Genomic DNA, 12974 nt, shown 5'->3' on the forward strand with positions numbered 1-12974 from the left:
GTCAAGAAGTTCACTGGAGCTTCCTTTTTTTTCGAGATCCATGCTCGCTTAAGGACATCATACAGCACATCTCGAACTAAATCATGTCGATATTTAAAGCCCGGTAATTCTTTGCAATGGACTGCATGCTCCCCAAAAGAATCCAAGCAACACTTCTGACATACAGGACACGGGTCATCAACCAGGAAAAGGGGTATCATTAAACGGTACTTGAGGATAGCCCGGTATTCCACAGCCGACATACATTGCCCTAAACCTTCGATGGGAACAACAAGCAGGAAATCCTGAGCATGGGGGGCTCGCAAACACTCAAACACGGCTCGCTGGCGAGGGGAAAAGGCAAACTTCTCTTCAACTGTCTTGACGATTTCGCCATATAAGGCATTCGCCAAAATTTTCTGGGCTTTAATGGGGGCGGTATCTTTAATGTAGAAACCGCCAAGATCAAGATCGGGAAGAGAACTATGCAGATTGTCCAACGCACCGTTGTAATCAGAGTCCAACAACTCACCCCCGCATTCGCGAAGGATGTGGTCTTGAAGAACCCAAGATTGGGCCCTTGAAGCCACAAAAGCGTAGGAAGAGACATCCTCAGCTGAGCAAATCCCAAGCCCCCCAAAACGTGTCGGGAGGGAAGCTAACCTCCATTGGAGGTCCCCGAAAAAGGCACCTCCACAAACAACAATGTCCTCGATCGCATTCCGAAGCCCCTTGTCAAAAACAGAGACGGCGAAGGCTGACACGTTCTAAGCCCAAACAGCAGTTTAGCAACCTCCATACACGAACGAAGCAGGAGGAGTTCGCTCTGAGGGTCCTGAAGGCGTTTGAGGCATCCCATCAGCTCAACCGCACATTTGGCTCTTTTGAGGGCCAAACCACTAATAAACTGTCCATCTCTACTGACAGCACCACCCAAGAGTTTCACACCATGCCCCGGCCTATCAATCTCCCACGGAAATAAACCCTCCTGAGTCTTCACCCCGTTCTTGAATGAATGATGAACAAAAATAACTTAATTAAAAAGGGTAATCAGATCCTCTACATGAATGAATAGAACTACAAGGAAAGTAAGTGATTTTTTTTAATTTTTTTAAAAAAATCCTGTGTTTTATTCCTCCATGGAGATCAAAATAAAACCCGACCATCTGAATCTCAATATTAATAACCATAATAACAATAACAATGACAGGAAAGATTACAAAACTGTGAACCAATTTATTCTTGCATAACTTAAAATAATAAACCTTTTTTAAAAGAAAAGACCCACACATATAAACCACCCTCGTGGTTGTTTAACTTTAAATAACTAGATATTAGCAGTTTAAGTGTGTGTGAAAGAAAAAAAAAAACTCAATCGGCTCATTGATTTTTTTTTATTTTATGCAACTTGGTATCAATTTCAATTTTCAAACATATTCAATTGTGACTACTTAGCAAAAGTTACAAACGTTTAATCAGGGGCTACATGGAACAAATTCATCGAAGGGTTGTGCTAAATGTAATCATAATTTATACTCCCCTGTACCCACTCTATATGTTTGTATACACCTTTTTAGTTGTATTAAAACAAAAACAGACTTTTTGTGTTTTATATTTATTTTCAACTTGAAAAACATTTGTTTTTTGGAATTTTGTCAAATTAAACCACACATCAACAGGGGGTATGGCAAGTATATTGAAGCTTACTTCCAAAGTCCATGCTTTATGTTTATCGCACTCATGCTTCGATGATGTTATACTTCAAATCTAGCACATTCACATTCATTGTACAGGTAGTTAAGTATCATATAACTAGTTACACAACCACTAAAATCTCACATAAAAATGGAGGAACTTAGCAAATACAATAATCAGTATTCTGCATCATGTGTGTGAGAACTTAGTTACAGGTGGTTGACCCAACCATGGAGGTCAAAGAATCACAAATATATTGTTATTTTTAGTGATGTGTTTGTGCATGCTCAGGTTTGTGAGAGTACTCATAATCAAGATGAACAAAGGCACGCTCGATTTCAGGCAAAAGCTCGAGTTTCTCTTGCAATGACTCACCAATATCATGAGCTGTTTGCAAAGGCATGTCTGATGGTAGAACGATGTCTACCTCAACAAAGTAGTGAGATCCGAAAGTGTATGCCCGTACGGTATCAATGTGTCGTATAGCCTTGTGGTGATTCCAACATAGGTATGTCAACTTCTGTAGATATTCTGGTGCTGCTGATTTTCCAACTAAGGAATTTACATTCTCCAACACCGTTAGTGACCATGTGCGGATAGTGTAAAGTGCCAGCTGTTTCAACAATAAATAAGATAGGGAGATAATAAGATATGTAAAGAGGAAGAGTGAAAAAAACTTACGATAATAGCTCCAACGGGATCCATCCAATCACTGATATAATTAGCAAGTAGTACAGCAATTAGCCCGATCAGATTAGTAACAACATCAAAAAAGTGATCTTGAGCATAAGCCTTTACGATCTCATTTGTAAATGATCGGCAATATATACACAGGGCCAGTTTCACAAATGTCACGGAAAGCATAATGCCAACAACCCATTGTTCTTGCTCTTTGGTCAAACTGAAATCCTTTTCCTGAAACCGACATAATGATTGATGCTTTAATTTTAAGGAAACAAGAAATACGCTTATCAACTATCGTTTTCTTGATCTACATTCATGTTTAATTTATTTAGATGCTGATTGTCATTTAAAAAAATATTCAACGATTTTCTGTTCATATTTATTAGATGGAGCATTAATAATAATTAACTTACATCAGATGCCAATGTGCGAACGGACTCCAAAATAATCTGCAGCCCAAGAGTTGCCATGACAGATGCAAATACAAGAATTCCCTGCAAATCATTTTGCAAAATTCTCATGGTGACACTGTAGAAGCAAAATAGATATAGAAATGAATGTTCGTAATCATGCAATTATGGCCAGAAATCTTGTGAGTTTTGAATTTGATAAAAAAATATTTTCGAAAGCTGATAAATCTAGCAAGTTGAGATAGTAATTGCGATAGTGACGGACTGCAGACTGACCAAAGGCTGCATTCGTCTTTTTCCAATTGGATATTGATAGGGATTTGGAGTCTGCATGGAGAATGCTGTAAACCACAAGATAAATCCTGATAACAGATCAAGAAGTGAATCTAAAGTCGACGCAATAATGGCCAATGAACCACTCCTAACGGACGCATAAACTTTTGCAACAAAAAGAACCATGTTTGCAACATTTGATATTCTAATAGCAAGTGTTTCCTTTCTTGCCAAACTTGCTTTCTCTTCCTGCAAAGTCATACAATCGTGTCAGTCCAAGTCAAAATGTAAACAAGCATCTCACTATCTCATTTCAAGTTAAAAGTCAAAATAATCGACTCCTACCGCTGACAACCGAGGCACAAAACCACGCTCTGCTAACTCATCCATCTCAGTAAAGCCCTCCAGCGTCTCTACCTGCTGCTGGTAATACTCTGCTACATTGTCTTCTGGGACTGAAAATTTAAGCAAGTCATTTGAAATGCAATCTTGTTGCATTAACTAACGCAATTAAACAAAATTATAGTATAAAACGTGTTTAAATACAAACAAACGACACTTCAAACTCACTCAGCTATCACTACCAATTTCATAAGCATACAAACCATAAACATACATCACGCAATAAGCGAACCTGTGATCATCCAAAACCTATAGTATGATTTGTCTTTAGTCTTTACTTACAGTTTTCAAATGAATTTTACACATAATCAACCAGATTTAATAATCAGGTCAATTGCACTACAAACAAACAAAACACATCAAACAATTAAAACTAAAAAACAAAACAGAATTTCGTCAGAATCTAACATCACTACACCAATACTAGCTACTTCAAATCAGATTATATATATTCAAATCAAATTATATAAATAACAATCACAATCTACACATAAACTGAAAAAACATACAAAAATTAACCAATAAATATACCTAGAACCCCAAGGCAATCATGTAGGCCACGTGGAGGCTTCTCTTTATGCTCCGACGACAACTGAAAACCGTCAAAGTTCAACCGCCATGACACGTCACCACCGCCACCCGTGCCGCCGCCGCCGCCGCCACCACCGGCGCCGCCGCGGATGCTCATTTCCGTCAACAGAAACTCCTCCTCAGAGCCGCCGTGATCTCCGCCACCACTCATCGTCTCCACCATTGCAAAACCTAAACCCTAGAAACCCTAGAAAAACACAAATTCAAGTTCAGTTTTTGAATATGCAGAAAACAGAATTTGAGAATCTGATATTTTGGTACATAAATAGGTGGAAGGGTATAAAACGTAAATATGTTAAACTTGAAGGGTGTTTTCGGAATAATATTGAGATTCAATACGGGTAGGTAAGCATGTGGTTCCAGATGCAGGATGAGCGCGTGGTTTGTACGAGGGTTATGATTGGTGAAATGTGACACGTGGCGGGGTTTTATGGTGGTGATGAGATTGTAGAGGGAGAATCGTGTACGGTCACGTCTACGAGATGATGCCTGATCACTCAAGAGTCAAGTGGGGGACAAGATAGTCTTTCTTTTTCGTTTTTTAATGCAGGATCTTTGGGTATGAAACTAATTTCGGCAAATATTTTATGTTCCAAATAATATATCTTCACACAAATTGACTTTTTAATATGTAACAATAATAGTATAGTACTTTTATAACATAAATAAATATTTAATAATATATCAGGGAATTTTTACGGTGTATGAATTGTTATTTTAAAAAAGTTATAAGTTAAGTTATTTGATTTTTTAAATGAAATGATAAAAGTTTCCAAAAATAATCATATAGAATCCAAAATGTGAATACTAGGTGTAGGAATTAGTGAGCTATACACGTCACATATATAATGTATTTTATTAAATGATGAAAGCCACACTTTTGGTATTTGTGGTGCGTTATGGACCAGTGTTATATCAATTGCTTTCAAAGATAGTATAAAAAAGCACCCAAAGTAAATGTCACATGAGTAGTGTTAGGGTAACCACACAAAATGTAGATAGCATGACCATAACACATAAAGTTTAGCAATCTACATTGGTTTCGTAGGTAGTCGGGAATGATTTCAATTTTCAAGTGACACCAATGATTTGTATGTGTTTATGTAGAATGTATAGCATGGAGTTTTCGGTTTTCTCATAACTTTTTCTACGCTTACCCCAATAAATTAGTGAAGAACAAAATCAGTCACAAAGGGATACGAGGGTTCAATACCTTCTTAAACTGGCTAGATTTTCCACTAATTATGGGTCCTAATATTAATACATGGCAAAAACTTATTTACACATGGTGTATACGGGCCGTATACAGTTATACGGCCCGTATATAATAAAATAAAACTAACAAAGTCTGTGCCTTCAGACTTTGTCAGTTTTTTTCATTCCATACGGGCCGTATAACTGTATACGGCTCGTATACACCATGTGTAAAGAATTTGCCTGGTCGTATACAATGGATACGAATACTGTATACGGGCCGTATAACTGTATACGGCCCGTATGAAAAGAAAATTAGATTTTACCCAAAGTATTTAATGGATTTAAGGTGTCAATCACACGAGACATTTTACAGTCGTTAGGTGGTCAAATCTTTCTAAAAGTAGAAAAAAATAAAACTTTAACAAGTAACAAAGACTGAAAAACAAAAAAACGTGTCGTATGACTGTAATAAAAAGGAAGGGTGAGGCATTTGATGAGAGTTGTAAGGAGAAGCGTTTTAATCACTTGTTTTCAACGGAGATGTAATGCAATGATTCTGCTAGTGGTCGGGCTTCCAATGCTTACACAGGGTGATAAACAACGCTGATATGAACCCAAACCAACTGCTTTGTCATGAGTCGTCGGGAAAACTTTTCCTCAGGGGAGGGTGAGTAGTATGAGTCTGAGTCCATTATGGTTCGTGAATGTTTTGAATCATCATAGAAGACGTGTCGGGTTCTGCTAGAAGAGTATAATGATTTTGTTGGTTTGTTTCCAAGTCGGGTTTAGAATGTTTGAAGTATTCTTGGTTCAATACCAACTCTTCTGAAAGACAAGAATACAACGTTCATGTATCCCAAGGAATGACCGATCTAAGGCAGAAAACCTGATTTAGATACACAAATTCATCACCGGTTTCTATAGCACAAGCACATACACAGTTTGTATAGAGATCTTTGCGTACAAATTTGCATTATCCTTCCGGTTACAAATGAAGTATTAAAAGATGTTAGTTTCTTGACAATATGGTTTCTCGACAAATGAAGTATTATCTGTCCTTGCTGCCTCTTCGGTTGGTAAAAGACATAGGATGGTTTCTAATACAGGCTCTTTGTCAGTTGTGGTTGATTTATAGCAGGAGGTTATGAAACGAATATATGTTTATGCGAATTCACAACATCCTTGCTTTATTCTCTTTAATCTATTAGAACGATCCTTGTTTTGTCACGTACATGCGTTTAATTCCCAACATCATCTGTTCATCATTGTTCTTGAAGATGAAGATGAAGAAACGAGGGTTTATTCTCATTAATCTATTAGAACGATCCTTGACTTGAATTTGTGGATTTCGGTTGGATCAGAAAAACTTAACAAGGGAATCAACTAAAAAAATACAATTGATTACTCGGTCGAATAACCGGTCCGTTAAAGTTGAGCTTCCTGATGCAACTTTCACAGTGGTACCAATGTCCTACTACTACAATCCTTCCAACGCCTGATTCCGATACAACCCTCGATGTTGATGAGTGAAAGAGTTAACATTCTGATTCAGATTCAGGAAGCAGATGTTTATGAGTGAAAGAGTTAACATTCTGATTCAGATTCAGAAAGCAGATGTTTATTAGTGTTTTGAGAAACTAACAAGGTAAACTTGAATTTTCAAAATTTTAGATACTTACTTGAATCGTTAGTAATGCTAGATGTCATTTTGGCTGAACCACAACCTATTACCATTTTTTACCATGCGTATACGGGTCGTATACTGTTTATACGGCCGTATACGACTGGTAAAAAATATTTTTACCGATCGTATACTATGTATACGATGATTGTATATGGCTCGTATATTGTTATATGGCCCGTATACTATGGGTAAAAAATGGTAAAAATTGGTTTATTCTCTTTAATCTATTTGTGGATCAACAGAAATAACTGAAAATAACTCGCCATTCTCTTGCATCTGTATACGTTGATTGTGGATTTAAGTTGCAAGAATTGTGTCTGTCACATGGACTCAGACTCATACTACTAGCAGAACCCGACACGTCTTCTGTGATGATTCGAAACATTCACGAACCACAATGGACTCAGACTCATACTACTAGCAGAAGAACCCGACACGTCTTCTGTGATGATTCGAAACATTCCGAATCACTAGCAGAAGAACCCGACACGTCTTCTGTGATGATTCGAAACATTCCGAATCACTAGCAGAAGAACCCGACACGTCTTCTGTGATGATTCGAAACATTCTGAATCACTAGCAGAAGAACCCGACACGTCTTCTGTGATGATTCGAAACATTCCAAATCACTGCCGTTTTTTCTCTTCCGGTTACCAGGCCTATCATCTCCGTCTACGTTTGGTTTCAGCTACTGGAGTGAAATATTTGTTGGAATTTGTGGATCAACTGAAATAACTGAATACAACCGATCAAATCACACACTATGTAAAGTGTAAAGTTATCGTGTGTTGTAGCTTGTAATAGATTAACTAGACCCCTCAAGTTGTCATTCATAACAACTAAGCGTCTGGAGAAGAGTATGTTGATATAGGAGAGTTGATGCAATTTTACAAGCATTTTATCGTGTGTTGTAATTTTAATGAAGCAATGAAGATTGAATATGCTGTCACAGTTGTCAAGACTGTTTGTCGGGTTTCCAACGTTCTACAGCACAAGTTCATCACCGGTTTCTACAGCACAAGTTCATCACCGGTTTCTACAACACAAGTTCATCACCGGTTTCTACAGCACAAGTTCATCACCGGTTTCTACAGCACAAGCACATACACAATTTGTTGGAAGAACCCGACACGTCTTCTGCTAGTTACTCTTTTCTTCGATTTCAACAAATCTTTGAAGGTCTTAAGTGATGGACGATTTCAACAATACGTTCACGAACCACAATGGACTCAGACTCATACTACTAGCAGAAGAACATGACACGTCCGGTGATTGTTGATACATGGAAAAACAAGGACCATTCACCTCTTTCAACCTACCAAAACACCAAAATCCGTACCGGTGATTGTTTATCCATACTATTCTTCATAGCCATATTCCCATTCACAAGTTGTTGATACTGAGCTTCCTGATACATATCGTTCGTAAGAAACTTTTCGTGCACTGAACCTTCAGTTGTGTACTCTTCAATCTTCTTGAGTATTTTTCTAACTTTATGCTTGCATCCACCACAGTGAATATTAACTTTGAGTGAAAGAGTTTGGAAACCGGACGGTAAAAACGAAGTAACTGTTGGAATTTGTGGATTTCGGTTGGTTCAGAAACTTAACAAGAGAAGCAACTAAAAAAATACAATTGATTTCTCTTCATGTTACGGAGAATGTTCTAGAAATTGAAGGAAAAGGAAAAGATTTGTTGAAATCAAATTCAACAGAGATAACTTAATACAACCGGTCAAATCACACACTATATAAAGATTACAGAGGTTTTTACCATATGTATACGGGCCGTATACGGTTTATACGGCCGTATACTCTCAGTAATTTTTTTTACCGATCGTATACAATGTATACGAATGATGTATACGGGTCGTATATTGTTATACGGCCCGTATACTATGGGTAAAAAATGGTAAAAATTGGTTTATTCTCTTTAATCTATTAGAACGATCCTTGTTTTGAGAACCCAATTCTGATTTAAACAATGGAATTTGTGGATCAACAGACGTGTCGGGTTCTGCTAGAAGAGTATAAGGATTTTGTTGGTTTGTTTCCAAGTAGGGTTTAGAATGTTTGAAGTATTCTTGGTTCAATACCAACTCTTCTGAAAGACAAGAATACAACGTTCATGTATCACAAGGAATGACCGATCTAAGGCAGAGAACCTGATTTAGATACACAAATTCATCACCGGTTTCTACAGCACAAGCACATACGCAATGAAGTGAGATTCTTCAAGTTTGCACATTTTGAGAAAATACCAATGTGTTTGTCAGCTTTGTCAACACACAAAATGACAAAATGATGTGGAAAAACAAGGACCAGATGTCGATTGTTGAAAGTTTGAACTGATTATTTGTTATCAGGTGAGTTCCAAGCATTTTATCATGTGTTGTAATTTTGATGAAGCAATGAAGATTGAATATGCACTAGGGTTTTTTCTCTTCCGGTTACCAGGCCTATCATTTCCGTCTACGTTTGGTTTCCTCAACGAAGAACCATCAGCCATTATCTGCCCTTTTTCCTTTGGTTTCTGGTTGATTTTGAGGGTGAGGGTTTTGCATTGATTCCTGCGCTCCAATCATCTGATTCCTGAATCTGAATCTGAAAGTTAACTAGACCCCTCAAGTTATCATTCGTAACAACTAAGCGTCTGGAGAAGAGTATGTTGATATAGGAGAGTTGAACCCGACACGTCTTCTGTGATGATTCGAAACATTCTGAATAACTAGCAGAACCCGATCCACTTACATTCGAATAACGCTGAGAATCCACAACGCTTATGGCCAGATTCTTTCCTTCAATCTTGGCAAAATCAATGTCTGCTTGTTTTATTATCACGAAAGTACTGAACAACCGAGATAGGCACAATAACAACAACAGCTTTCCATGATTTGGAGACTGATCGGAATCGAATCAGTGATTTTACTGGAAGTCGTTTGATTATTTCTTGTTTTATTATCACGAAAGTACTGAACAATCGAGATAGGCACAATAACAACAACAGCTTTCCATGATTTGGGGACTGATCGGAATCGAATCAGTGATTTTACTGGAAGCCGTTTGATTATTTCCTCTTGGATCTCAAAAGGCACGTTGTCTGACATCTTGATTTTGATTACCAACTCACCATATCAATTTCTAGGTAGTTAACAACGCTAATTAGAAAAAAAACGTGATTCATATACACAACGGTCTCTTTGCTTCGTCCACTAGAACTATTTGTGTATGCATTCTTTTGGTAGTTAACAACGCTAGTTAGAAAAAAATCTGTAAAATTAACCATATCGATTGCTATAACAGGATGGATGTGACACACACAGATAGATAAGCTGTCACAGTTGTCAAGACTGTCTGTCGGGTTTCCAATGCTCACACAGGGTGATAAACAACGCTGACACGAACACATGTGTTTTGAAATAGGCTTTGTTCTTGGTTTAATGAAGTTACACGTAACATCTACTTATATTGAGATTTAAACAATGCCCGCCTCAATTGAGATAACGGACATCCATCAAGCTCAAAAAGAAAACTTGTGTTTCCCATAGTCACAAAAGATTGCGGTTTGTATTTCGCATAGCCACCGTTTCCGTAGTAAAAAACGGTTGAGTTTGCACATTCAATCTTCAATACTTCATTAAAATACCACTAGTAGAAGAACCCGACACGTCTTCATGTTACGGAGAATGTTCTAGAAATTGAAGGAAAAGGAAAAGATTTGTTGAAATCGAATTTGACAACTATGACAGCTTATTAAAGGTAGCAATCACCTCCAATCATTTCCTGGTCAAATCACACACTATAAAGTTTAAAGTTATCGTGTGTTGTAGTTTGGAAAGATGACCGAATAGAGATCTGAATAACAAACTGTGGAGAACTTGTTTGTGTCGGGTTCTTCTGCTAGTTACTTGATCAAAGGACTGATCGGTAACGTTACTCTACTTGTGCTCCGATTTAAGCGGCGTGTTCCGATCAACGTTGTTTAAAGGTGATGAAGAGTTTAGAAACCTTAGAATGATGGTGTTTTTACGGGAAAAAACGTGATAATTGAAAAACATCAATCTATACGGCCTGTATACAGTTATACGGCCCGTATACATTTGGTAAACATCAAAAACCTCAGAAATAAATCCATTGAGCCGTATACTTTTTATAAATCGTATACACTTGTATACGGCTCGTATAACTATATACGGGCCGTATATAATAAAATCAAAAAAAGCATTCTCTGCGCATTTTCCTATTCAAAAACATTCTATACGGACCGTATATTTTGTATACGGCCCGTATACACTAGGGATGTGAAAATAAGATCTAGGGGGTGTGGGAATAAAGGGAGGGGGGGGGGGCTTAATTGTTTTTTGGGGTCACAGTAGAAAAATATTATGGTGACAAACTTACCTCCACCCCTAATCCGACTACATACACGTATTATAACACTAACGACGTGATATCACTTGTTCTGTTGTGATCTCATATTTCCATTTTGTTTCTGTTCTCCGAGAGCATTTGTAGTGGATCCTACATCATATATATGTTTTTGATAAGGTATGTGTAGTGGATCCTACAACATTTTAATATGTATGTTTTGATGTATGGTTTTGTGGTTCCAATTGTATTACATAATTTGTGGTGTATTTGGTCATGTATCCATATGTATTGTTACGACCATGATATCAACATTATAATTATCATATCAGCTGGATTAGTACCTCCTTATAGTCCATTTGTTATTTGTATCATTGTTCATTTCATCTTGATATTTACTCTATGAGTTTCATTTGTTGATTATGATGCCTTTTTAGTTGTTAATCAAGATGTGTTGTATGAATTTGATGATTCGCAGATTCATGAAAAGTCAAATTATATATTAATGCTAAGATATACATGTTGAATTCACATTTTGAGTTTATTAACTTTAACTGACTATTAATTTTTATTAATATAATGAAAATAAAACATGTCATCTCATTAGTTATTAATTAGAACTTTTAAACATCAAAACTTAATGAAAATATAAAATGTCATTTCATTATCTATTTAGACGTTTGTAAGTATCAAAGTTTTAATGAAAATATGGCATGTCGTCTCATTATATATTTAGACGTTTTAAATATCAACATTTATTGAAAATATAAGATGTCATTTCATTATCTTTTCTTAATGAAAATATAGCATGTCGTCTCATTGTTTATTTAGACGTTTTAAATATCAAAATTTAATGAAAATATAAGATGTCATTTCATTATCTGTTTAGATGTTTGTAAGTATCAAAATTTAAAGAAAATGTGATATGTCGAATTTGTTATAGACAAAGTATTAAATCTATTAATTATACACACACACACACACATATATATATATATATATATATATATATATATATATGAATACAAACTCATCATGAATATTAATATTTTAATATTATTTTATTATTAGTTTCCTTTCAAAAAATATATAATTCATATATTTTTTGTATTTTTTATATTATATAATATGAGATGTATATCATTATAAATATTGTTTTGTATTATTCAATGTTATCAGAAAAGAATAAAGCAGCCGGTTCACCAAAGTAATAACGTAATTACAATGATATTGCTACCAAGGGCGTAGGATAGTGGGAGCGGCCGACCCCCCGGAACTTTTCGCTCAGTAGTGGAGAGTATGTAGTTTTCGTATAAAAATTTTTGGGTATATACGTTTTCGACCCCCCGTTTTATAGAAATTTTTGGGCGTGTACGTTTTTGACCCCCTGATCGGAAATCTTAAGCTTTTCTACTGATTGCTACAGTATCGTACCAAACAACATTGATACCGATATATGTATTAATTTTTATGGTTTTCGGTTTTGATAGTATTTCATTTATGCAACTCTGTCTGTGGCGATAAGTGAATATTGGTACCAGTACCGTGACGATCAAGCCGATCGATACCGTTCAATCATCGGTGCTGGTACCCATGTTTGTTTTTATTATTTTCGGTCGATGTAAAACACGTGTTGATTTCTATACCAAGTTGATGTATCGTCCACCGGATACTCACGATAAAGTACCGTCG

The 12974-nt window shown here is 36.4% G+C and overlaps 1 protein-coding gene across 1 annotated transcript; it reads right to left on the reverse strand.

The window, feature by feature from the left end:
- Window positions 1–1773: 1773 nt before the first annotated feature.
- LOC110877757 (metal tolerance protein 11) lies at window positions 1774–4296 on the reverse strand. Its single transcript, XM_022125952.2, has 6 exons — window positions 3975–4296; window positions 3387–3496; window positions 3045–3290; window positions 2772–2852; window positions 2356–2589; window positions 1774–2287 (listed from the first exon to the last, which is right to left on the reverse strand). The coding sequence occupies exons 1-6, from the start codon at window positions 4195–4197 to the stop codon at window positions 1940–1942; spliced, it is 1242 nt and encodes a 413-aa protein (XP_021981644.1). The 5' UTR covers window positions 4198–4296; the 3' UTR covers window positions 1774–1939.
- Window positions 4297–12974: the final 8678 nt, after the last annotated feature.

The sequence above is a fragment of the Helianthus annuus genome, chromosome 9 (genome assembly GCF_002127325.2).
Source record: "Helianthus annuus cultivar XRQ/B chromosome 9, HanXRQr2.0-SUNRISE, whole genome shotgun sequence".
Taxonomy (NCBI): Eukaryota; Viridiplantae; Streptophyta; class Magnoliopsida; order Asterales; family Asteraceae; genus Helianthus; species Helianthus annuus.

What these genes read in the sequence shown, in the direction of transcription:
- LOC110877757 (XM_022125952.2), bottom strand. Translation starts at nt 4,197, where the DNA reads ATGGTGGAGACGATGAGTGGTGGCGGAGATCACGGCGGCTCTGAGGAG. An exon ending in TTCGCACATTGGCATCTGAT is followed by an intron (nt 2,590 to 2,771) that starts GTAAGTTAATTA and finishes TGTCGGTTTCAG; the next exon opens with GAAAAGGATTTCAGTTTGAC. An exon ending in ATCCCGTTGGAGCTATTATC is followed by an intron (nt 2,288 to 2,355) that starts GTAAGTTTTTTT and finishes TTGTTGAAACAG; the next exon opens with CTGGCACTTTACACTATCCG.